At 45.7% G+C, this 25,899-nt stretch overlaps 2 protein-coding genes across 2 annotated transcripts in view; one reads left to right on the top strand and one right to left on the bottom strand.

The window, feature by feature from the left end:
* Positions 1–25,899, bottom strand: part of TIAL1 (TIA1 cytotoxic granule associated RNA binding protein like 1) — a 133,887-nt gene that overhangs the window by 61,687 nt on the left and 46,301 nt on the right. The gene's annotated exons all lie outside the window — the stretch shown is intronic.
* The window catches only part of INPP5F (inositol polyphosphate-5-phosphatase F), a 45,546-nt gene continuing 43,282 nt past the window's right edge, over positions 23,636–25,899 (top strand). Inside the window, exon 1 of the mRNA XM_054163951.1 lies at positions 23,636–23,781. Within this exon, the coding sequence (XP_054019926.1) occupies positions 23,685–23,781 (97 nt within the window). The 5' untranslated portion in view covers positions 23,636–23,684. The remainder of the gene's footprint in view (positions 23,782–25,899) is intronic.

Raw genomic sequence — 25,899 nt, 5'->3', positions numbered from 1 at the left:
GTGAGGCCCTGTTTCTTTCTGGTTACTCTTGGCAGTGCACTGAAGTAATCCAGATCAAACCCCATCTCCTTAGCTGAGGTGGCAGTGTGGCAATTCAGCTTGCAGTCATAGAAACAGCATTTACAGGAAGTTAAACAGGTGCTATCCTTTTAAGACATGTCATCCACTGCTAATGGAGCCTGATTCATGTTATGCTATTCAGTGTTGGTCAGAGTAGGTGGAGTCAAATTTAATGATAACCACTAATTTTTAAAGGAGCAAAGCTAGAGGTAGAGTTAACATTCTGCTGAACAGTACTGTAAAAGCTGACTGTTAAAGTCAGTGATACTAGTGCAGAATTAAGTTAGGTCCCACTCAAAATGAAGCCAGGTTTCATGATCTGGCCTAATAAGGGAAAGTACATTTGGCTGCCTTGGAGCTGGAAGACTGTTGCTTTGAGTCATCCTCTCTGTTTCCTCTCTTGCTCAAGAGTAAACTACACCCAAAGCAGCATGTATGTCTTGACACATCAGTGTAGCTACATATTTTGTGTATGGGCTGGGAGAGGGAGTAGTGAAGGAGGGAGTAGCTGAAGATTCATACTCATCCCATGCCAGCTTCTGATCTCCTCTTGAAGAGCCTGCTTGCTTCCTTGCTTTGATCACAGTGAAAATCCTTCATTAACTTGCAGCATGGTACTAGCTGGTCTGGCTGGACCCTGGGTAACTAAGTGTGGAAACCTAGCTTTGAAACTCAGGTAGAAGGTAATTGGGCTTTTCATACTAGGGGTAAGGATTAAGTTGCATTACTGTTCAAATACAGCCATCTACAATAAATGGCAGATGTGCTGTGAAACACACAAGGGGTTCATCCAGAGAGACACTGCATTTGCAGTAGCCATTTATAAAAACTAAAATACCCCAAAGATTGTTATAAGTAACATTAAGTGGCCTGTTACTCATTTTGGGTACAGAATCAACCAGGTTGGAAGAGACCTCCGAGATCATCGAGTCCAACTGATCACCACACCCTATCTAACCAACTAGACCATGGCACTAAGTGCCTCATCCAGTCTCTTCTTAAACACTGCTCAGGCTGTTGACCCCACCACCTTGCTGGGCAGCCCAAGCATTTAATATATTCAAGAAGCAAATAATCCCCCAAGTCAGTGAAGGACACTGTTTCAACTCATTTAAAAGTAGCAAGAGGGATATGAAAAGCCTGTAAAGGCTTAGGCTATTTTCTGATCACACTATCTTGTCCAGCTAGTGATATTTTAAATGCCAGTAGTGGCCTGTTCTCTATATTTAAACTATCCCAGCAGTCAGGCATTGTGTTTCCTTTAAATATAGCATTTTGACTATTTACACATGGCCAAACCATAGCATACCCCCAAGAAGTGGTAGCAGGTAGTTCCATTGCCCCCAAGGACATGCTAAGACAGACCTGTGGCACTCTCTGGTGTCCAGTGGGAGGTACAAGCCCTGCATTTGGGATATGTTTTGCTTCCAATTCCGTATTAGCTCAGATGTGTTTGCAGGCAAGCTGGGGAAGGAAGAGGACAAGTGACACTCCGCCCAGAAGGCAGGAAAGCAACACAGCACCGTGTGTAGAGGCAGGTCATTGCCCTGCACTCAGCAGCAATGTTTGCCTGCTTAGGGAAGCCCTAGTCTCAGTAGCAGTGTCCTCAGGGAGGATGTCTAGTGGCACTTTAAAAAATGACAGCTGAAATAAAGCTGCTGGGGGCTGGCATGCAGCTGTTGAAGAGGAAAAAGGTTAGTCAAGACATGCTTATGAGAAGATCTTCATTCTAGTTCTTTAATCTCCCTCCTTAGATGTGCAGGTATTGATCTTTTTAAAGGTGCAGGTTGCCAAGTGAAAGACACTATGGGATCATGAGGGTAAAGTGGGCTTAGACTAAAGAACTAGTTACAGAGAGTAGCTTCTGTGTTTTTGGTCCTGTGTGCCCAAGTACTGAAATGCAGGTGTTTTATGAAATTCAAATCTAAATCATTTGCTGTATTTAACACCAGATAGGCCTTTGGGTTTGTAACAAAAGCCAATAGTGATCAATAACAGGGTTTTGTGACAGAAACATACCCTGCCCTTTTGGTGGGCCACTTGGGGAAAGGAGGCCTCTAGAAAAAATTCATCTGAACTCCAGGGCTGGCTGGGGAGCACAGATTAAAGTCAGAAGTTAACTAGACAAGATAGGATTTCCTCACCATAAAGACTGAAAATCAAAATCTGCTGATTGAAATGTGAACACAATGGTTTCAGCATCAGCTCCAATGAACTTGTTGGCGTTTTTACCTTCTGCTCACGTGGGTAGGAGCACCTCCTAACGGTACACAGGAGATTCAGATGCACTATTTAAGCTACTTTTAAGACAAAGTATTCACTTAAATGGATGACACTAAGCTACATAAGCCTTGCTGCACAAAGCAAGAGCCTTTTGTGCTGGATGGTTTGGATTTCCCAGCTCTACACAAACAACACACTCACAGTATTGTCTACAGTATCAATCCACACTCCTGTGAACCACCAAGTGATTGCGAACAGTCTGGCTGCTCTTTGCAATGCTAGGTACAAATGTACTTGCACACCAGCCAGTGCAATCCAAAGCAAGAGTTACTTTGAGATGGGCAAGAAGCTGGTTAGCATGCAGGGGAAGGTCCCAATTCTCAGCCAAATACCTTTTCAGAATTTAAAAAGCAGCACCTTAAAAAAACCAAAGAAGGTAAGAATTAGAGGCTAGTTCAGCTGTTGCCTACCAGAAGTTTCCCTGCTGCCTCCAGAAGCTGGGAATCCACACAGGAGGAGGGAACAGGTCCAGCCTTCAGTATATCCATATGCCCCTGCACCAGCAAACTGCAGGGCAAGCAGAAGTAGAGGGTGTTGCATTCAATCATGATTCTAAAAAGAAAAGTGCATTTGCCATGCATATTTCAGAAAATCATTCCAAAGGGCACCATCTGTAAAGAGACATTTCATGTCTCAGCTGAACATGGAATATGGAAATGTGGAGTTCTTCATCTCTGCTCCCTTCCATTTGACATCTGCACAAGGACGGTGCAGGATTCTGTGACGTGGTCCACACCGAATGCAGAAGCCGCTGTTGGAATTAGCACTAATTGATAACATGCCTGGGAGTACTGCTAAAAAAGGCTGGAGACTGAACAGGCATGAAAAGAATTAGCTTCTCCTAATGGGGAATGGTACCTGAGGTGAGCAGGCAAGAAAATGGGACAAACTTCCCAGTGTTAACTGCTTCTATTCCATCTCCTCAGTGGACAGAGGATCTGTCTGTGGGGCTTCACAAATATAAAATGAGTTAAAACACAAAATAAGGGAGTGTTATCTTAGTTCTGAAATGCTAGAAGAAATCCACTGAATTTAGCAGCAAGCAGGGTGTGCATTCACTGTATTTCTGTGCCTGGCTTTGCTGTATTTCTGCAGCACTGACAGTGAACAGATTAGATTTGCAAAACCATCGACGTGGATTACTTGAAGCCCTGATTTATTGCTTTTCATCATTTGGTGAACCTCGAGTACTCAGCCATTTCTGCCTGTCAGGACAGCTTGGCTCCTTCCTTCTGCAGAAATGAGCAATGCCAGGAGCGATTCTCTGTGCATTTCCCCCAGGGCTGGCAGGCAGGTGATGTATGTTTTCTGCAGCCCATGTAGATCTGTGGCAAAGAATATGAGGAGCCAGTAGTCTCTCTTAGCTCTCCAAATGCACAGCTCAGAGTGTAAAATCTGTTAGTAAGAGCCATAACATTTAACCTAGGGTGAGTTTTTCTGTTTCATTTAAATAAACTCCAAATTAAGGAAAAATGTAAAGCAGTATTGCCCAGCTGCCACGATCACAGAGATTTTTACTTCCAGAGGGCTGATGAAATGCCAGCATAACCCTAGCTAAGCATTTCAGTAGGTGGGGGTGGTTACTTGGTCCCCAGGACCTCCCCTCAGTGTCATCATTTCTGGTGAGTTCTTGTTTCATCCTCATTCCTGCTTTCACTGAATCACAGAATGTTAGGGGTTGGAAGGGACCTCCAGAGATCACCAGGTCCAACCCTGCCGCCAGAGCAGGATCACCTAGAGCAGGCAGCACAGGGACACATCCAGGCTGGCTTCGAAAGACTCCAGAAAAGGAGACTCCACAACCTCTCTGGGCAGCCTGTTCTTTACCCTCACAGTAAAGAACTTTCTCCTCATGTTGAGGTGGAACTTTCTTCGTTCTAGATCATATCCATTATTCCTTGTGCTATTACTGGGTGCCACTGAAAAGAGCCTGTGCCCTTCCTCTTGGCACCCACCCCTCAGATATTTATAGATATTAATAAGATCCCCTCTCAGCCTTCTCTTCTCCAGATTAAACAGTCCCAGTTCTCTCAGTCTTTCTTCATAGGAGAGATGCTCCTCAACTGCCTTTCCAACTACCAGGAAACCTCTTACTTTCTATTCCTACTACCACTTAGGAAAGAGTGAGATACAGCAGATTTGCCACTGAAGATTTCTTGGTACAATTTAGAGAGCTTGGTCAAAAAAAGTTGGGAGTTCAACTCTGATTTATCTCTGCAGTTCGAGGTGATCTTGAGCCTCAGCCATTAAATTCAAACATCTGTTGAAATTTCTGTGTGCCTGTGTATCAGGACTAAAGCCAGCTCTGAGAAGGAGCATGCCTGGGAGCGTGAGGGCAAAGATGAAGGTAACTATAATCCAACACAAATTGGGCTTCTCACGCCCCAGATGCGAAAATCTTCTGACTTACTTTAAAACTTCATCATTTTGTACTTTGGAAAACATGTGAGCACCTGCACTGGGTGCTGGAAGCACACAGAGAATCACCACCAGCTCTTAATTGCCCTTATTTAAGTATTTCACTCAGTTTTGGAGACAGCACAAAGGAAGGAAGGAAGCGTAAGCAATGCATGCCCATACACAATCAATCTACATCAGAGCTAGCATGAAGAGCACTTGCTTTAATATGCTACTTCATGGAGAGAACACCAAAACTGCCAGGACTGAAATTTAACTGTGTGGCTATATTAGATTACACTGAATAAAGGATATAAGGTAGAAAGGGTTGTATAACAATATCATAAACAAATAGTGCTGCCTAGAAACAGCAGGGATAGACACATTAAAGTATTTAAGGTACCTTAAATATTAACTACATAGCAACAAGTCCCTGATTACCTCAAGGAAAATATGCACCACTAGGGAAGGCAGAAATAATGGCAACCATTATAATTATTATTCTGCTTTTTATTTTCACAGTAACAACTAGACACATTGGATTGCTACATAACATACAATTACCTGCACAGAGAATCCCTGCCTTAAATAGTTTATGCTTGACTACACTATGAAACAATATATGGCTATGAAATTAGAGGATAAGTACTTGATAGAGCTGAGAAACTGGCTCTCTGCAGCACAGAGTTCTAGTTCCTCCTCTGCCTCTGATTTACAGCATGACCATACACTCATGTCCAGACATTCCCACTCTGGTGCTTCCAGTTACTGTGTACAGAAGACAGAATTAACCAGGGTGGAAAAGACTTTTGAGATCATCAAGTCCAACCTATCACCCAACACCATCTAATCAACTAAACCATGGCACCAAGTGCCTCAGCCAGGCTCTTTTTAAACACTTCCACTGATGGTGACTCCACCACCTCCCTGGGCAGCACATCCCAATGGCCAATCTCTCTTGCTGGGAAGAATTTCTTCCTACCATCCAGCCTAAACCTCCCCTGGCACAGCTTGAGACTGTGTCCTCTTGTTCTGGTGCTGCTTGCCTAGGAGAAGAGACCAACCCCCACCTGGCTACAGCCTCCCTTCAGGTAGCTGTAGACAGCAAGAAGGTCTCCCCTGAGCCTCCTCTTCTCCAGGCTAAGCAACCCCAGCTCCCTCAGCCTCTCCTCACAGGGCTGTGCTCCAGACCCCTCCCCAGCTTTGTTGCCCTTCTCTGGACAATGTATGATATGTAGTCATGCCATAGCCCAGGCAAACTCAGTCTGAAGTACATGACATGACATCACTTGACAAGAGAACCAGGACAGGCTGTGAGCTGTGAGTCCTGCTTCCCTCGATGCTGCTTGTGGCATTCAAGTTGCTGTGTGTTATTCTCTCAGTGCCCTATGGTGCACTGGCACGAGGAGCTCCCCGTGGGTTCCAGCACCACCACTGCCAGCACCACAGGTTCCAAGCGTGTGAGCCCCAAGGCAGAATGCCCTCCTGCAGTGTTTGCAAAGCAGCTGAAAGGGCTGTGATGGAAAATGCTTTCCAGTAAGAGTAAAACAAGCTTCCTAATCTTGCCCGTGCTCATTACCCCAGGGAGTAAACACGCTGGCAGGATGCTTGCACGCAGCGGGGGCAGGCTCCAGTGGATGCCTGCATTCCTCTGCTTTATGGGGTTTTTTAAAAGCTTGGAAAAGGTGCCAGGTTAAAGCAGGTTTGCAGGGTGCTGGAGGCCTTGCATTCCTGCAGGCCTGCTTGTAACAAACAACACTGCCATATCCAGCATTTTAAAAGCTGGGCTACTTTCAGATTGGGCTTCCACAGCAGGCTTTGCAGAAGCCCACCTGCATGAGACACTCTCACATAAACCCAATAAACGTTTCCAGCCTGGGACTTGCTTGATGACAGCAATCCCCTAGCAGAGGGATTACAGTTTGGTTGAGTTTATAAACCAAAAAAGCAAGCCATTAGCTCGTTTCTGCACCTCTTTATCCCATAACTGTAACTCTAGTGCTCCGAGGTTTAACTCTACCAACAACCCTAATCCATCAGTCTCTATCTGCCTCTATCTGCCTGCAGACCTGGGCAGAATGAGCCCTGGATTTTTTCCAGCAGCACTTCCACGCTGAACTCCAGCAGCAGCTCTTAATTTCCTGCAGGCTTGAAACTGGGCACAACCTAACTGAGGGAAAGGATTGTAAATTACAGTGGGAAAAACACTGAGCAGAGTGTTTTCAGTTTCAAACACCTTATTCTCAGTGACACCTCCTTTTGAGACTGTTGAGCAGGTTGGGTGGTAGGCTTGGCTTTCATGTGGTAGGCTTGGCTTTTCAACAGGAGGGAATGAATCAGCCCATTACAAAATCAGGCCCTACATAAGTGTTCATCCAGAACAGGTTTACAGCTTTTACTCATTCACTTGAATTTGTGCTTTTATTGAATGGGAATGTGGAATTCAGCCACATCTTTATGATCATCTGTGAATGTGTACTGAGCTCTTCCTTTTTTTTCTGCTACAGCAGCACTTTATTTCTCCTCTGCAAGTCATGCTTTCTTGTTCTCAGCAGTGCTTGAAAAATGCACCAGTGCATAACTCACAGAGGTGTTTCCAGAGACTTGATTCGGCTGGGGCCACAGCTGAGAGTACAAACTGCCCTTTCTGTGCTTGTGGTTTGTCAGCTTCAGGACACACTGCTTGGGAAGACTCACTGGCATCACTCTAGCAGAGAATCTGTAGGCAAATGGCATGCAGAGAAAGGTGAGGGAAGATAATAAATAGTTCACTTAGAGAGTGATGTGTTCCTTATGCTCACCACTTCAAGCTAATGACTCCAGATTGCATTAATTCCATTTAAAAAGTGTGTTCTCAGGTTTTTGCAGGGACACTTAAAGCATTTGTAATTGATTGATTCGGACTTTGTACCATCCAAACTCCTTCAGCTGGGGCTGCTGGTGGATGAGAAGCTCAACAGGAGCACTTGCAGCCCAGAAAGCCAATCACATCCTGGGCTGCATCAAGAGAAGCATAGCCAGCAGGGTCAGGGAGGTGATTCTCCTGCTCTGCTCCACTCTGGTGAGACCTCACCTGGAGCACTGTGTCCAGTTCTGGAGCCTCTGTTACAGGAAGGATCTGGAGGTGCTGGGAGGTGTCCAGAGAAGGGCCACGAGGATGAGCAGAGGGCTGGAGATGCTCTGCTGTGAGCACAGACTGAGGGAGTTGGGGCTGTTCAGTCTGGAGAAGAGAAGGCACCAGGAGAGCTTATTGTGGCCTTCCAGTATCTGAAGGGGGCTACAAGAAAGCTGGGGAGGGACTTTTGAGGGTGTCAGGGAGGGATAGGACTGGGGGGAATGGAGCAAAACTAGAACTGGGTAGCTTCAGATTGGATGTTAGGAAGAAGTTGTTCCCCATGAGGGTGGTGAGAAACTGGCACAGGTTGCCCAGGGAGGTGGTGGAAGCCTCATCCCTGAAGGTGTTTAAGGCCAGGCTGGATGTGGCTCTGGGCAACCTGCTGTAGTGTGAGGTGTCCTTGCCCATGGCAGGGGTGTTGGAAGCAGATGATCCTTGAGGTCCCTTCCAACCCTAACAGTTCTATGATTCATTAACTTTGAACTCTACAACCTGTGATTTCCAATGTAAATACTGCAGATATGGTCTCTAGAGACATGAAAATAAACACCCAGCCTTCTGGCCTGGTTGCACATTCATGCAGAGTGTGTGTAGTTAAGAAAGACACAGCTTCCTTTTTTCTCTCCAGGCTGAAAGGATCAGTGTGATGTGGTGACAGTTTTCCTTTTTGCCCAGAAATTTTCCAGGGGGAACTCTGCCTGAGTCTCCAGTACTTGTTGACAGAGCCTGATCCATCAGTGTAACCAACTCCTGATGCATCCTTGCCTGTAAGACAAAGAAGCAGGAAATTCAGGGAACTTTTTGTGCTTACAATGTTCCCTGTTCTCCCTGGGAGATTTTCTGTCTCAAGGACTTCACAGCTGAAATTTCTTTTGTTGCCAGAAGTTGGAAGAGACTCTGAGTACATTATGTAAATGATGGAAGAGGAAAAGGCCAATTCTCGTGTTAGTTCCCGTGGCTGCTTCAGGCATGATTCAAGCAGGGCATGTGCAGAAGGCACACCCTGGCAACACCAAGCTCTGTGAATCTTTCCAGATGAAATCTAAAAATCTGAAGTTACTTGGGATTTAGACAAGAAATGTGTTTCCAGCTAACTTTCTTTGCTGCATGGTGCTCTAATAAAGGCAAAGTCCAACCAGTGGCAGTAACTGCTAATTTAGCATTTCTCATGCAGCCAACAGTTCCATAAAGTTGCATTGGGAATAGTGTGGCCAGCAGGAGCAGGGAGGTCATTGTGCCCCTGGACTCTGCATTGGTTAGGCCACACCTTGAGTACCGTGTCCAGTTCTGGGCCACTCAGTTTAAGAAGGACATCGAGACACTTGAGTGTGTCCAGAGAAGGGCAACGAGGCTGGGGAGAGGCCTTGAGCACAGCCCTGTGAGGAGAGGCTGAGGGAGCTGGGGGTGGTTAGCCTGGAGAAGAGGAGGCTCAGGGGTGACCTCATTGCCCTCTACAACTACCTGAAAGGTGGTTGTAGCCAGGAAGGGGTTGGTCTCTTCTCCCAGACAACCAGCACCAGAACAAGAGGACACAGTCTCAAGCTGCACCAGGGGAGGTTTAGACTGGAGGTGAGGAGAAAGTTCTTCACCGAGTGAGTCGTTCGTCATTGGAATGTGCTGCCCAGGGAGGTGGTGGAGTCACCGTCCCTGAAGGTGTTCAAGAGGGGACTGGACATGGCACTTGGTGCCATGGTCTAGTCATGAGGTCTGTGGTGACAGGCTGGACTCAATGATCTTTGAGGTCTCTTCCAACCTTGGTGATACTGTGTTACTGTGAAAGCAAAAGGGCCGCTGCAGAACTGCTATTAAGCCCAGCGTACACCCTGTAACTTTATACCGTGACAAAACGAGCCTTCCTAGGGCCATGCGAGTGGGAAACACAGCCCGGGCGTTTATTCCGGCCGCCTGCTGCCCTTATCCGCGCTTCTTACTTCCATCTATGACGTCAAGGACAGCGTGACGTGGAACCCGGGACGCGCACGGTCCCCGGCGGCCAGCAGAGGGCACCAGAGCCCCGCGGGTGGTGCCTCCGCCGCCCGCCGGCGGCCGCGGGGCTCGCACCGAGAAGCGCAGGTTCGTGTTCTAACGCAGCTATTTGATACGAATGCGATATGAACAAAACCCCACCTGAGACCAGCCGCAAGGAACAGGGACAGTCACCGAGACAGGACTGCTGTGCCTGAGCAGGTGGTGAGCATCGTTTTCCGCTCAGCAGCAGGCTGACTTGAGATGGCTGATGCCCTGCCAACCTCAGCATGACAGGAGCAGGGCTTGGAGAGCTCCAGTGCTTTGCATCAGAGGGATTTTTCACTGCAGGGCACCGGGGAGCTGGTCTGGGCTTCTGAAACCTCAAAACGCAAAACCTCTGCTCAGCTTTTTAATGAAGTGCTGCTTCAAGTGGCAGGTTGGACTGAGGATCCTCAGGGATCCCTTCTGACCAACACCAGAATAGAATAGAGTAGAGTAGAGTAGAGTAGAGTAGAGTAGAGTAGAGTAGAGTAGAGTAGAATAGAATAGAATAGATCAGGTTGGAAAAGACCTTAGAGATCATCAAGTCCAACCTATCACCCAACACCATCTAATCAACTAAACCACGGCACCAAGAGCCTCATCCAGGCTCTTCTTAAACATCTCCAGGGATGGTGACTCCACCACCTCCCTGGGCAGCACAGTCCAACGGCCAATCTCTCTTTCTGGGAAGAACTTCTTCCTAACATCCAGCCTAAACACTTTGATTGCTGAAAGACTTGTTTGAAAAGAGCAGGTTGTTAAAATCACAACCAGCCACCCAATAAACCTTTCTTTTGGGGAGGGTGCTATTTCTCAAAGCCTGCCCAAGCCAGAATTCATCTAAGCCACTTTTTCCCTGAAGAGAAGTGATTGCATAGCCTATTTCCAAGCAACTTACATCAGCAACAAAAGCTGCCAAGCAGTCACAAGTGTCTGACTCTTCAGATTGCTCCCACCTTTTTAATATGAAAAATGGGGCTGTAAGAAGAGGACATGCAATGCATGGAGCAAACCCTGGTCTTTGTGTAGTGGAGTACTCTCCACACAAACTCACGCTGTTATCACAACAGCTGGGAATTGTTTTTCACAGGATTTCCATCTCAAGGAACTTTGCATGCTCTGATGTGTAGATTCATGGAATAGTTTGGGTTGGAAAAGACCTTTTAGATCATCAGGTCCAACCATTACCTAATTTTACCAAGGCTGGTGCTCTCCCATGTCCCTTAGCACCACACCTATGCATCTTTTAAACACCTCTAAGAATGGTGACCCAAGCTTATTCCAGTGAATACCCTTTCAGTGAAGAACTTTCTTCTAATATCTTGTCTCAACCTCCCCTGCTGCAACTTGAGAGCATTTTCTCTTGTCCTGTCACTTGTTACTAGGAAGAAGAGACCAACACTCTCCTCACTCTGACCTCCTCCTCAGGCAGCTGTAGAGAGCAATGAGGCCTCCCTTCAGACTCCTTTTCACCAAACAATCCCAGTTCCCTCAGCTGCTCCTCACCAGCCCTGTTCTCCAGACCCTTCACCAGCTTTGCTGCCCTTCTCTGGACCCACCCCGGCACCTCAATGACTTTCTTGTAGTGAAAGCCCTAAAACCGAGCTGAAGTGTTCAAGGTGTACTTATTTAACTAGTTGTGAAATGGCATGATTCCAAAGCGCTTTCCAGACATTAAACACCCCACAAGGACAGGTTATATGCTTATTATTTGAGTTCACAAGTGGCATGGTAAATTATTTGCAGTATCAGTGGTGTAACCCAGCGGTGTTGGTTCCCATTCCTTCCTGAATCCTTTTCCATAGGCATTACCCTGCTGCAGCAGGACACAGTTTATTTTATCTTCCATAACCTGAATCTAAATATGCTGAACAGAATTGGGGGATGCATGGCTACTTAAAATGACATAAACCCAGCTGAGAATCAAATCTGTGACCACAGCTGGTTTTGTTAGCCTTAAAGTGAACGTGCCTATGGATGCTGTGTTTGGTTAAGAAGGAGGCAGCAGCCTCTGCTTTTAAGATTCTTAGCACATTTCTATAGAGAGTCTGTATTTATCTTTTTCACTATAATTAACATTGAGGCTTGAGGCAAATCAAATCATCCAAACAGAACAATTGCATGCATAATGCACCAGTTGGTTTCAGAAACCTCATTTCAACCCTTTGAGTTGAGCAGGGAAGTTATCTGGGGACTTGCTCAGTGTTTGTTTTGTCAGTTGTTTGGTTTCGTTTGGTTGGGTTTTTTGGGGGGGCCAGGGAGAGAGAGTTGGGCACATTAAGAGCTACTGCTTCTGGAAAGCAGTAAGCATAGCTGAGTAGGGAGGGAAATGGCACATCAGCTTCCTTTTTGGGGGGAAGCTTTTTGTCCATTTAGACAAGAGATGCTCAGGGGAAAAAGCACTGATGAACAGCACAGAAACAAAACTCTTGTGCAGGCAGTTTTTCTTCATTAAATCAACAAATTGGGAGGCCATGGACCAAACTTTCTGAGAAAATATCTAAAGCCTTAAGGAAGTGCTAGAATCCATTGGCCTGAAATTTGACAATCCCACAGTTCCACAGGTGGGTCTGGATGTTAAGTTCAATTTGCACATCACTTACTATGAGGGAGTTTTCAATTAAATAACATCACAAGACCTGAACATGACACCAGGACCATTAATCTGAAGGCTCAGGACTCAACTGGAAGAAAAGCAGCAAGCAGAGGATTAGGTAGGACAAATGTTGCCATTTCTGGTTAGCTGGCAAGTATTTGCAGTTCTGTGCTGCTGCTGCTATGCCTTGGCACAAGCTTTAGCACAAGAGAAGGAAGGCAGAATGGGAGGGACGAAAAGAAGCTTAAGGAATGTCAAGATGGGCAAAGAGGCTGAGAGTAAAAAAAAGGTTGCAACAAATCATCAAGGTTGCAATAGGAAGAGCTCACATTACTTCATGCCTGTCTTCCCAAGCTCTCTTAAAACCCACTAGCAGTGGATGGTGCCTGGCTAATCTCAGTCAGCAGTCTATTCCCATGCTTATTTATCCAAATTCTTCATTTCTAACTCATTCCTCCTGCAGTTATGTTCACCACTTCTTGTCTTATCTTGGATGAGATCTGGGTTTGTCTAGCATCAAAAAGAACAGGCTCAGGGAGGACCTTATCAATGCCTATAAAGGCTTGATCGGGGGGAAGACAAGAAGACAGGGCTATACTCTACTGAGTATCCAGTGGCAGGACAAGACAAAATGAGCACAAAGTGAAATAAAGGAAATTCCACTTAAGAAAAACCTTCTTCATTGTGAAGGTGCTCAAACACTGGCACAGGCTGCCCAGAGCAGCTGTGGAGTCACCATCTTTGGAGATACTCAGAATCCCCCTGTGCCACCCGCTCTAGCTGACCTTGCTGTGAGCACAGGGGTTGAGTCACAGGCACCTTTCAACATCAGTGAACACAGAAACCAGTTTTTCTTGTCCTCTTTCCAGCAATTTTTATGCATTTGAAGACTGTTTCCTACAAGAAACTTGTCTAAAGAATCCTAATACTTCAAATCATAAATCACAGCTTCTAAGTTCTATTGTCCCTGATTTTCTTCAGCCTGTTTTCAGTTGGCAACTTCTTGAAATGGTTGTATCAGACTGAATGTAGTATCCCCACTGAGTTCTTGCTCAGGGAGTAAAAGGATTACTGCATAGGTTCTTGGATATAATGCTCCTGTATATTCATTTCAGTACAACTGGGGGGTTGTGGTTTGAATTTTTGTACTTGTTTTTATTACTGGTTGTTTGATCAATTTATGATCTGGGATTACCCCAGAACTCCTGATTAACCAGCTGTTCCTGAGCTTGGATTTACCCAAACAATCATTCCTCTTGGGAATTTTTCTCTTGCCAGCCATTTCTTTAATTTCTGAGAATTTATTCAACTCACCACAATAATCTCATGATGGAATCCTCACACCCGGGGGCCTTCCAGGCCCTCCTAGCACTTCATGATTTGAGCCATCAGTGAAGCTTTGGGACAGTACTAAACTCATGAGTTAACTACTAGCAGCCACTCTACAAGAGACACTTTCTAACCATTTGGCAATGCAGGGGTGTCCTAACTGGACCCTATTTCCTTAGGTAGTGATGGGAAAATCACAAGAGAGAGGCTCAAAGGTCATATTAGGTGCAGACACATGCTGCTGCCCAGGACTGCTAGATTGTCCTAAGAAGAAAGGCTATAGACTCAATCTCAAATGTATTACTTTAACTGTTTCTTAACATTATGTTCCCTTGCAGGTACTTGAAAGTAAATAATTTGATTGGTTTATTTTTTCCTGGTGTTTTTTGGTTGGTTGGTTGGGGTTTTTTTGGGGGGGTGGGTTGATTTGGGTTTGGTTTTATTTTTGTTGTTTTGCTGTTGTTTGGGGGGGGTGGGGGTGGGTTTTGTTTTGGTTGGTTGGTTTGTTTTCTTTCACTTCAGAAAAAGAGCCTGACTGATCTAAAACTCCCTGAGTCTTCCTTCTTTCTCTTTCAGAAGGCTCAGGACAGTGCCACAGATTCAGTGGCAGATATAAAGCTATAACCTCCCACTGATTTTGCAGTCACTGGAAGACAATTAGAAGCCCAAACAATTTTCTTGCTCTCTGGAGCCTTGTTCATCTTCTGCCAGTATTCAGAGAGGAGTGTTTGCTTCTCCAAGGCTATTGTGTCTCCACCTGGTTCTACCAGCTTGCTGACATAGTGTAAACTGCTGCAACAACACATGCTTGTCATTCTTCCCTCCAGCAACCACTCAAAGACAGACTTTCTTTCCCCTCCTACATCCTATATGGTGTAGTGGTGTATATGGGAGGCTTTTCATGCCCTGACACATCCAATAGTGCCTTATAATTCCTAGAGTGCTTCCTCCCCCAAAGAGCTAATTATTGAGAAGTAGTTTCCAGGAAATGTACAGATTTTCTTCAGGAATGGCTTTGACCTCTTGTCAGAAACATCTGGTGAGGCTGAGTCATCTGTGTAGCTACCTATCAGTCATAGTGTTACAGCTCTTTGGTTTATCACACATCATCAGAGATGCAGGGTATAAAGCTATTAGAGATATGCAGTATATACATTGTTCAAAAGTATACTGTGTCAAAAGAACTGCAAAGCATGCAAATAATTTTCAAGTGTTCCATGTGGCTCTGATTCTGCTTTGGCTTCTCACTGGCATTCCCATTCACAAGTGCAAAACCAGGCTGACTTCAACGACAGTGCAGCACTTCCCTGATTTGTCTGGGGACAAATAGTCTTACAGAATTTATTGTCTTAGTATTTCCATAAAATACAGACCTTGCTTTCACGTGTCTGCATATAGATAAGAGCATAAACTCTTTCACTGTAGCAGCTGAAAACATTTTGCACGTATCAATACCTTTGCAAAGTAGGGAAATGCTATCTTCAGTCATATAGGTAAAAGAGAGGTACAGAGAGCTTAAGATATTAATGCAAGGCCAGGCACACAGGACAAGGATTCAGATTTTCAGTCCTATTTTTTAGTCTTATGTCTATCTTCTTTCTCTAGGTTTTACAATGACCTACATATCATTGCACAAGAAATGCAAAGCCAGCAATAAACACTTTTAGCCTGTGTATAGCAATGATCATCTGTCCCAGTGATCCAAGTATAGAACATATAATCTCACAGGAAAATAAAGTTCTTTTAATCTTCTGGTTTAGCCCTTTGAGAATCATAAGAATTCTAATTACCAGTACAGTACTTATCTGAGCATCAAGAGCTTGAGGACTGCAAATTCTATAGAGAACTTTTTTATCCACACATAAAGGGAAAGCTGATAGTGTGTTTTTGACCTAAATTACTGCCTGGCAGCTAGAGGTTCTGCTCTCAGGAGGAAAGGACTCAATGTCACTCTTAGAACTTCATACATCCCTGCTCTTCTCTTACATGCTGATGTGTTTATCACAACTGCAGCTTCACAGAGAAGTTGAGGTTCTGCACATGAGATCTCTATTAGACAGTATGTAAGTCAGTCAGGTTTTAGTATGTCTGCTAGAATAATTTCATGTTGTGGTGCTAAAAATAATCACCTCTTCAGCCAGCATACCTGTGCTGGCAAATCTGCTGAGATACAGAAAGGCTTACAGAAAATGACTCCTCCTGTTCCAGTTGGTATCATTTGGGAAAGTAATCTATAGTCTCTGGGAAAGCTCCTTCAGACAGCACCCCCTGTGTCTCATCTTTGTACCTCACAGCTGCTCTATGTGTGGATGAGGAATCAGATTCCTCACAGTTGGAATGAAACCAGAAGATGCACTCCAGGTCTATGTCTGATGTGCTCCAGTTGCTGAGGGGTTTGTAGGACAAAACTAGATCCCAGCTTAAATGAAGGTCCTGGAACATGCATAGTGCAGAAGCTGGACCCTCAATGCCTGCTGTGTTGTGCTTTAAATCACAGAATCACAGAATTGTTTAGGTTGGAAAAAACCTCTAAGATCATCAAGTGCAACCACTAAATTCTTTCCTATTGTACTGCACTGCTTGCTAATGTAGGCAGGGTTGGTATTAGCACATTTGTAATATAGACATGATCTGATTCTGCACTGCCTGGCAGCTCAATGAATTGCCAAGTGACTGACACTGAATTCTGACTCCCCAAAATCAGACTATTTGCATTCAAGAAGGGGCAGGTAGGTTACTGCTACTCCGGTTACTACTTGGAGTCCAGTTTCATAAACAGTATTTTACTGGGTTATTTGGCATCTGCATTAGCTCCCTGAATTCAGTTCACAATATGCTGCACAAATGCTTGTGGCTATACAGTGCAGGCATGGTACAGGAATAGAAACACACAGCTGGGAAGGAGGAAATGATGATTTAAGCTGGCTTTAGCAGTATTGTTGCTGAATGTCAAACCTTACTCTGAAAAGTTCCCTCTGGAACACTTCTGGGGCAAGGAAAGGAGAATTTAACACCAAAACAAATTATTGCATAGGCTTCTGCTGTGACTGTGCAAGTACCCATGCTATTTTAGAGGCATGTTAGTCACACTGTGGACAATTAAGTCAGCTAGAGAGATAGAATATAAATATTTTGTATTAAAAATGTAATAACCAAATGGAGTCTCAAAGTATGCTTTCTTCACACCTTGAGATGCTTGAATCAGAGAATTGTCAGGGTTGGAAGGGACCTCAAGGATCAGCCAGTTCCAACCCTCCTGCCATGGGCAGAGACACCTCACACTACAGCAGGTTGCCCAGAGCCACATCCAGCCTGGCCTTAAAAACCACCAGGGAGGAGGCTTCTACCACCTCCCTGGGCAACCTGTGCCAGCCTCTCACCACCCTTATGGTGAAGAACTACTTCCTAAATCCTGGAATGCTGAGAGCAGTGGCTTCCAGGCTGGTCAGGAACATCTCATTTCTTAGGGTCCATTCACAATATCACAGTATAACTAAGGTTGGAAGAGACCCCAAGGATCATCAAGTCCAACTTGTCTCCACAGACCGCATGACTAGACCATGGCACCAAGTGCCACGTCTGATCTCCTCTTAAGCACCTCCAGGGACGGTGTTCCTAAACATCTCAGTTTGTTATTGCTCTTTGCCTTTTGTAATGGTTGTGAATCTATGGAATCTGAACAGTCACCATGCTCTGTACAGTACCTAGCACAGTGTGGGTCCTTATCCATAACTAGAGCTCCTGGGCCCAACAGTAACATAAACAATGTCTAATAATCAATAAATATCATATAAATTAATGTACCATAAGAAAGGGGAGCAGGAGGAAAGTGATTAAAAAACCCCACCACCACCAAAACCCAAACCAAACCCTAAACAAACAAACAAAGCAACAGAAAAAGAAGTCACCAAACAGGGAGGGTTAGACTTTTCCTGCATTTATTTCAATCACATTCAACTGACAGTTTTTTTGCACTGACTAACTCCTACATTTCTTTTCCACAGGACAGCCAAAAGCAGGGTGAAAAGTGGTAGAAAGAAATGTGTAACCTTTCTGTTCTTGGCAATATTGTTGTTGTTCAGGCATTAGCTGAGACTCAGCCTCAACAGCATTAACTGCAACTAAAGTTATGCAAAAAATGGACTACATCTACTCTGCTGCTTTACAATCAAATTTCTGAGCAGTCATATTCATAAGGAGAGACCAAAAGTATGACAAATCTTGAGGGAAAAGCTAAATTCAGCAAACCTTAATATTATTACAAAGATAACTGCATGTTTTTTGTTGCTATGACACTAAAATAGAAACAAAACTGGGGGGGGGGGAAGCAACTTCCAAGAAAGCTCTTTACAGAATCAATTGAAATTGGCTAAATGCTGTCAGAAAAATAGATAACTAAATAACTAACCTTTATGAGGAGAGGCTGAGGGAGCTGGGGTTGCTTAGCCTGGAGGAGACTCAGGGGTGACCTTATTGCTCTCTACAACTACCTGAAGGGGGGTTGTAGTCAGGCAGAGGTTGGTCTCTTCTCCCAGGCAACCAGTACCAGAACAAGAGGACACAGTCTCAGGCTGTACCAGGGGAGGTTTAGGCTGGAGGTTAGGAGGAAGTTTTGCACAGAGAGAGTGATTGCCCATTGGAATGGGCTGCCTGAGGAGGTGGTGGAGTCACCATCATTGGAGGACACTTGACAGGATGCTTGGTTGCATGGTTTAGTTGGTTGGGTGGTGTTGGATGATAGGTTGGACACGATGATCTCGAAGGTCTCTTCCAACCTGGTTTATTCTATTCTATTAAATTCTTGTGCTCCTAAAATTTTACTTTTCATCTTTTCTAAGAGCAAAAGTCTTGGGTTTCATTTGGTTTTTTTGTGGTTTGGTGATTTTTATTTATTTTTTAAAAAATATTAATTCTTTCACTCTTAAGAAAAGGAGGCAAGCTCTTCCAGAGGGTAATAAATCTATTAACTTGCTCAGATGTTTTGTTTTAGATTATATTTTTGCTGGCTGTATCTTCAATGGGTTGATAATGGATTTCCATTCCATTTTTATTACATTTATTTTGCTGCACCCTCATGACCTAGAATTAAATACTGAGTTGTAGCTAGAATCACCAACCAGACAAAGTTCTCTTTGAAATGCTTCCACAGAAGCCCAAATTGTGACCTCATGTCACCCTAATAAAGGCACTTCTTGAGGAAGTCTGTTTTAGAAACATCTGCCCTGCAAGTCCCTTTGCTCAGACACAGGTCCAGAGTGGAAAGCCTCATCAGGCAAATGTGCAAAGCCCACACCAGACAGAAAGGAGGCTGTTGTGTAAATTTCCTTGATGCTTTCTGGCCCATGGGATTAATGCTTAATCAGCCCTTAATCAATGAATAGACTGAAATGGGACTGTGGAGCAAAAAATAGAATCTGTGTGGTGAAGGACTCTGCTCTGCTCTGTGCACTTACAAAACCACGGGGACAGGAGCATGCCCGGATGATCAGATGAGGAAAAGCAAGAAGAATCTGGCTTAAATTGGCTGTGAATTTTATGACAGTGGCCTTGAAGAGCAGCCTGACATTTACCTTGGAGAAATGATGAATGAAATGAGGTCTTGGTGTACTACAAATAAGATTTTACCTGGTGAAGGCAGACCAGCAATAGAATGAGGAATCTTTTCATGAGCAATTGGTCTACCCTGGTAATCTGCAAAGTGAAAATCGTAACTGTAGAATAAAGGAATCAGAGGCAGGCAAAACAGTCTCATTTATTTTTGCAAATGGTCTCATTGATCTGGTCTTAACAGTAGGTGCAACAGAGGGAAATCAATACATAAGCCATATACTATACTGCAAATGCCAACCACGTACACATTGCTCGGAAGGGAAAATGCTCAGTGAAACTTGGGGAAGTCAATGAGGAAATGCCAGAGTTCCTCTTCCTTGAGAGATAACTACAGCTACCACAGGGAAATGCTAGTCCAGTGGAAAGCAAGCTACAACTAAAATCATGCCAAAATCCTCATGCTGAGCTACTTTTTCTGGGTTTGAGAGGTTTTGTTCCCTTGAATATTCATTCCAGAGGGTTTGTGTTTTCCTGTTGGACAACACAACACACAAGTATTTTTCAGAGTACTTAATACTGAAATGACATTTACAGGCACTCCCTCAGTGTTCTGGTAGGAACTGTTAGCTGTCACAAGCAAATCTTTTTTTACATGCTGTATCACTGATCAGAAGAGTCTGCTGTGTTACTCTCGTTCCGAGGAAGTTCCCTCTCACAGCAAACCTTTCAGAGCATCTGTTCAACATAATGCAACCTCTCAGAAAAGCACACAAAAGCCTTCCCCCCAAAAAACAATCAGAAGAGGAAAGTAACTGAAGAGCCCTTCTTGCATCATCATTTATGAATCATCTCACACAGTCAGGGAGCTATCAGCTTAGCAAATATTTGATGATGGATTAGGGAAATTAAAGAATGCGATTGGAATATTGTAGAAGCCGTGGTGCATGGATTTGATTCAAGACAGTAAGGGTATAACATCATGGGTTTGTTACTCCTATTCTTGTATTAGTAAGAACACATTAGAACCACCTGGCCTACAGGAACAGGCAAACCAGTTTGTCCTGTCTGCAAGAAAGACAGCTTGCAAGAAAAGCAGCAGGCACAACTGGAGGTCAGCCTGACTGAATGGGGAAACTCTAACTATGCTCAAATGCAAAACGGGCACATATGGAAAGTGTAAGTGGGTAGGGACTACCAAGGACAAACACAGGTGCATTGCCTGAGCATACAGGGATGCAAATAGGAAGGGCAAAGTGTGGCTAGATTGAAAACTGGCAAGGAATATGAAGGGTAACAAGAAAGGCCTCTGGAGTTACTTTGGCATAAAAAAGATGACCAAAGAAAACCCAAGCCCACTCACACATTACCATCAAGGGCAAACCAAGCTTGACCTCAAGAAAAATATACTTTATTACCAACCAAGTCAGAGTAAACAATGAGAAATAACCCCAAATGTTAAACCCCATGTGTCCCATCCCTCTCAACTTCACTCCCAAGTTCTCTACCTCCTCCTCAGTGGTAGGTAGTTTACTAATAAAGAGTAGATCTTTTTATTTGGGAGTTGAAAAGGCTGACCTCCCCAGCAGTTTATCCCCCTCTGTCAGCAGAGGCTTCAGTGCTCCCAGCTCGTGTGTCCAAAGGAACTTGATTTGGCATGACAAAGGGAAACACAAATCCCTGGCAGGGAAGGGAAACTCCTAAAATGGGTCTGCCACTGACAGGACAGACTCATTCTGGAATCTCTGCCCTCAGCTGCTAGTTCCCATGCCCCACACAGAGATTTCCACCCTCCTGTTGTGTGACAAACGCCAAGTCAACTGTTTGTGGAGCTACTCTGACTGGGAGTAGCCCATAGCATGGGGCAGGACACCTTTCTTACTGTTACTTTCATATTAATTGTCATTTGTTCTTACAAAATAAAATTAATTACCTCAGTTAAATGTCTCTAAGGGTTTCTCAGAGAATTGATTCAATGTATAAGTCAAATGGAATGGTACCACTGAACAAGGTGTTTATTTGCACTGTCCAGAAAACAACACAGTATTTCAGGCAGGCAGGTATGTACAACTGACATCTAAAAGAGATTCCTCGACTTCAGAAGAGTCAGCTGCTCAAAAATCTGCCTCACCTTCCATCTTAGCAAATCTCAGATCTAAATAATTCTTCCTTAAGGCTTCACACATTTCTCTGTGAGAAGGGGGAGGCTGCAGCTACTGCCACTAAGACACCTGCTGCCTGTGATTGAACTATATAATGCAAGGCAGGGAGGAGAGAGAAGAGCAAAACACAAGAGTCGTTTCAGCTGTCAATTGCCAGCTTCCTTGCAGGGTCACAGAGTGTCTTCTCTGCAGGAGAAGCTGCAGCAAGGCTTTTACTGAGCGGAGCATCTGAAAAACGTGAGGCTCCTGCTGTCCCTTTTAAACAGCTAAAGCTGAAAGCAAGACACAACTTTCCCTGCACACCAGGAGCTTTCAGTTAATGACACAAGGTATGTTCCAGTGCAATCACAGCTCATTCTACCTGAAATTTCACAATGCTTTCTCTACTTGGGCTAGGCCTGGCTTCATTTTATGGCACTCACATTTGGAAGTGAGAAAACAGCACACATTGGTCTGCTAGGAGACAAACTGTGGGCCAAGTCATCCCCATACTGCATTGATGCCTATGTTTGATATGCCTTTGAAAACACCTGATGTTGTATTTATGGGAAAGTCAAACAGTAATTCAACAGAGATCTATTCATTCAAATGCTAAGAAGTACCTGTAGGAGTGATCTGAACTACTAGCACTGTCAGCATTCTGCCAGTGACACTGGCTGCTACAAACAAGAACCAGGCAGGACAGTGCTGGAAGCTGCAGGGCAAGCACAGCACTTTCAGGGTCTGAAGGCAAAAAAGCGTAGTGCATCATTTTCCATCCCCGCCCAGGGGAAACCATTATGAGATACCAGCATCTATTACTCAATCAAAGAGAGTTCAGCTCCATTCATATTGTTCCTATATTATTCAGGTGTACTTAAAAGCAAAAAAAAAAATAAAAAAGGCAACACAGAAGCAAAGAGCTTAATAGTTGAAAGAAAAAACATAAACCACATTCAAAATAATGCAAAGCCTGCTTAAAAACATTTTAAAAAACCCCTGAATAATTCCTTAAAGGAAGAAGCATAGCGGAAAACAAATAAAACAATGAGAAAATTGGTTTTCTGGTACTGTGTGGGACTACTTACATGCATCATTAATTTCCAAGATGCACCACGGATGCTCTTTCACCAAACCAAGTTGTTCCCAGCAGTTATATAGGGAGGATGGGATGCTTTGCAGCTATGTGCCTTTCTACTTCAATTTCACAGGGGAGTGACTTCACAGCTTCTGTAAACAAACTAAAGCTCTGGGAACCTGTGGCTGGTAAGGCTGAGAAGGGTCTGTGTTCGCTGGTGCATTTTCCAGTGCAGCCCGGAGAGGAGGGAGGGTTAATTACCCTTGCGTCAAGAGGTGCTCCTTCCGGTATCAATATTTAAAATCGCAGTGAGTCCTGTGCTACGGTGCTGAGTGAGTCCTGCGCTGTTTCCTTTCACCACTAGCTGATAGGCTCTGTCAGCTCCTGCCTGTTTCCACCAATTATTGTAGCTGTTGCCCCTCGGGAACAGATGAGAAAGCTTGGGGGCGACAGGCTTGGTTGTGGCTGCGGAGAAAGCTTGGGGGCTGCAGGCACGGCTGGGACTCCGCTTGCGGTAGATGCTTACAGCCTCCTGCGGCTGTGCCGCTGGTGCCGCCAAAGGCTTCCAGGCCCTGCGGGGACCCGGATCTCCTTCAGGCACCAGGACCCGGAGAGCGCAAGCCGGGAGAAACCAGGACCCCCAGTCACGTCAGGCAGGGCTGGGCTAACCTCACCCCCGGCGGGAGACCGTCTGTGGTGGGCCGCACAGACGCTGGGGGGAGGGTGCACACCTTTCTATCAGAACCAAGAGACCTCCGGGGGAGTTATCAGCACTTAGCCCCCACCGCGGAGAGTCACCGCGGCCACCTCAGCCGCCCCTCAGGGTCTGCCTCTCAGCGCGGGGCTCAGCAGAGCGGCAGCCGAAGCCCCGCGCCTCGCACCCCGCCAGCCCCGCCCCGCGGCACCCTTAAGCGCGCGGCCGAGGCGCTGAGGGGCAGCGTCACGTGAGGAGGAGCGAGCCGGAACCCGCGCTCGTACCCGGCCGGCTGAGGAAGCGCTGGGCTCGGTTCGGGAGCGCGCCTCGTCCCGGCCCTCCCCCTTCCGCCCGCGGAGCCGCGCGGCTGCGGAGCGGCGGGAGCTGCCGCTTGCCTTCCCTCGCTCCCTCCGTTCCGGTGGCGGTGTGCGAGGATGGAGCTGTTCCAAGCCAAGGACCACTACATCCTGCAGAGCGGGGAGCGGGCGCTGTGGTGCAGCCGGAGGGACGGTAGCCTGCAGCTGAGAGCCGGTGAGTCCCTGCCGCGACAGCGGGGCTGGGGCAGGGGCGCGCGTCCCTGCTTGCTTCCTGTGTGGGGAAGGGCGGGCCGGCACCCACCCGCCCGGGGTGCTCTAGCCGGGGCACGACGGCGGTTGACAATGGCCGGAGAGGGGGTCGCTGAGGGGAAGGGCGGTGGTGGCGCTGCCCTCCGAGGACTGGCTGAGGGGACCGCCCCCAGAGCCGCCGAGAGCGCCCGGTAGCTGTAGCGAGCCCTGGGTGAGGGCGAGGGATGCCAGAGGCCTCTCTGGAAGTCGGTTCCGCGGGGCTTAGCTTTGAGCGGGCGGGGAGCGACTGCCCTTCTCCATCGCCCCGGTTCCCAGCGAGCTGCCGAGGGAGGTCACCTGTGTCCCCGCTGGTGGCCCAGCGAGAAGCGAACCTTCTGCGTGCTGAGGAGCTGCTCTTGCACCGTGTGTTTGTTTCTCGACAAAAGCTGCCCCTGCCAGCTCCCTGTGTGTAACCCGAATGGTTCATCATGTTGAAATGCGCCGGGTCACCCTTGGGGGAGCATCATTAAATGGGAAAGGGCCATCTCGTGTCGGTGTCAGCCTTATATAAGGGATGCTTGCTAGTGTGATAGATTGTGACGGCGTCCTCGAAGAAATGTATTCCCAGGTGTCCTCTTTCAGGGGAAACTGAACAGGTGTCTACGCTTGTAAACTGCTCTCAAATTCTTGTAGCGACTATAGGTGGTTTAAGTGGCAGCTCCAGAGTGGGGGTAGGTGTGTTAATATCAAGCTGCAGAGAAGGTAGTGTGAACAAAAATTGTAGACGGTGAGTTGTGTTAACGGAGATTTTTGCAGCAGTGTTAATTATAGCAGCCTACCTGGGAGCTTAGTCAGTAAACGTGTCTATAAAATGAAATACTATCCTTAGATATAGCTTGCTTTGAGTAATATGTGTAGCTTCGATGTAAAGGACAGTAGTGTGCCTGCTTCTAAGTTAAAAATGCTTTAAGTTGTTGGATATTTCAACAGACCTTTGGCAGCTTTTCTAAAACTTGGATCCTTTGTTATACCAAAAAAAAAAGCCCAACAGTTAAGCATGTATCTGGCTGAGGCTGGTTATCTGAGTACTGTACGCTTCATGAGCTTTCTTTCAGAGGCTGGAAAAACTCCATGTGTAAACATCAAATACCATTGTAAGCTCTGTTTATCCAAAGAACTGTTCTTCGTGCTGCTCGTTCTGCTGTTACGTATTTATATTTGAGTTGTGTCTTGTCGGTGTGGTTTTGGTTTGTATCTCTCAGATAAAATTCCACAGTCTACCTCAAGTTAATGTGATGTATTCTTGGGTATAAACTCCAGCACAGCAGGTTCCACCTCAACGTGAGGAGGGTCCCCTTCACTGTGAGGGGCACAGAGCACTGGAACAGGTTGCCTGGAGAGGTTGTGGAGTCTCCTTCTCTGGATGCATTCCGGTGTGACCTGTGCTAGATTCTATGGCTCTGCTCTGGTAGGGGTATTGGAGTCGATGATCTCCGGCAGTCCTTTCCAGCCCCTAACATCCTGTGATTGTCCTGCAGCTTCACTGATGGTTGCAAGGCCAGTCATACTTCGATTTATAAATTGCCTTACCAAATATTTGATGTTAAGTTAGCAGACAATGCTACTATTCAGTGAAGTGCATTGTTTCGGGGGGTGGGGGAAATACAACAAACAACCCAACCTTCAGTTTTAGATTTGTTATAGTTAGGTTTGTTGTAGTTACAATCATCTGCATAGGCTCTTACTTGACCCAGAGCAATAAAAGCACAAACTAGTGAACTGTAGTACTAGGAGATTGAGAGCTTTAATTTTAAAAGCATTGATTGCTTGTTTTCTGGCAGCCGTGGCTGTGATTTATTTATTTATTTTCCCCTCCGAAGTCCATTAATTTCATGGAGGCATTGCCAGTGCCCAGCAGCCTGCCTGCCTGCATATGCTCAGCAGGGTTTTGTCCTTAGCCTATCTTTAACTTTTTAGCCAGTATACATGTGTGCCTATTGTATTGAGGAAAGGGAACGTGATACTGAAGTCTCTTAGCCTGCTTGAATCTCTTTGTTGCTCATGCTTTCCCATTTCAATGTGTTTCTAATTCTATTTTTCTAGT

Source organism: Dryobates pubescens, chromosome 8, assembly GCF_014839835.1.
Source record: "Dryobates pubescens isolate bDryPub1 chromosome 8, bDryPub1.pri, whole genome shotgun sequence".
NCBI classification, from domain to species: domain Eukaryota; kingdom Metazoa; phylum Chordata; class Aves; order Piciformes; family Picidae; genus Dryobates; species Dryobates pubescens.
This window is presented reverse-complemented; position numbering and strand designations above follow the sequence as displayed.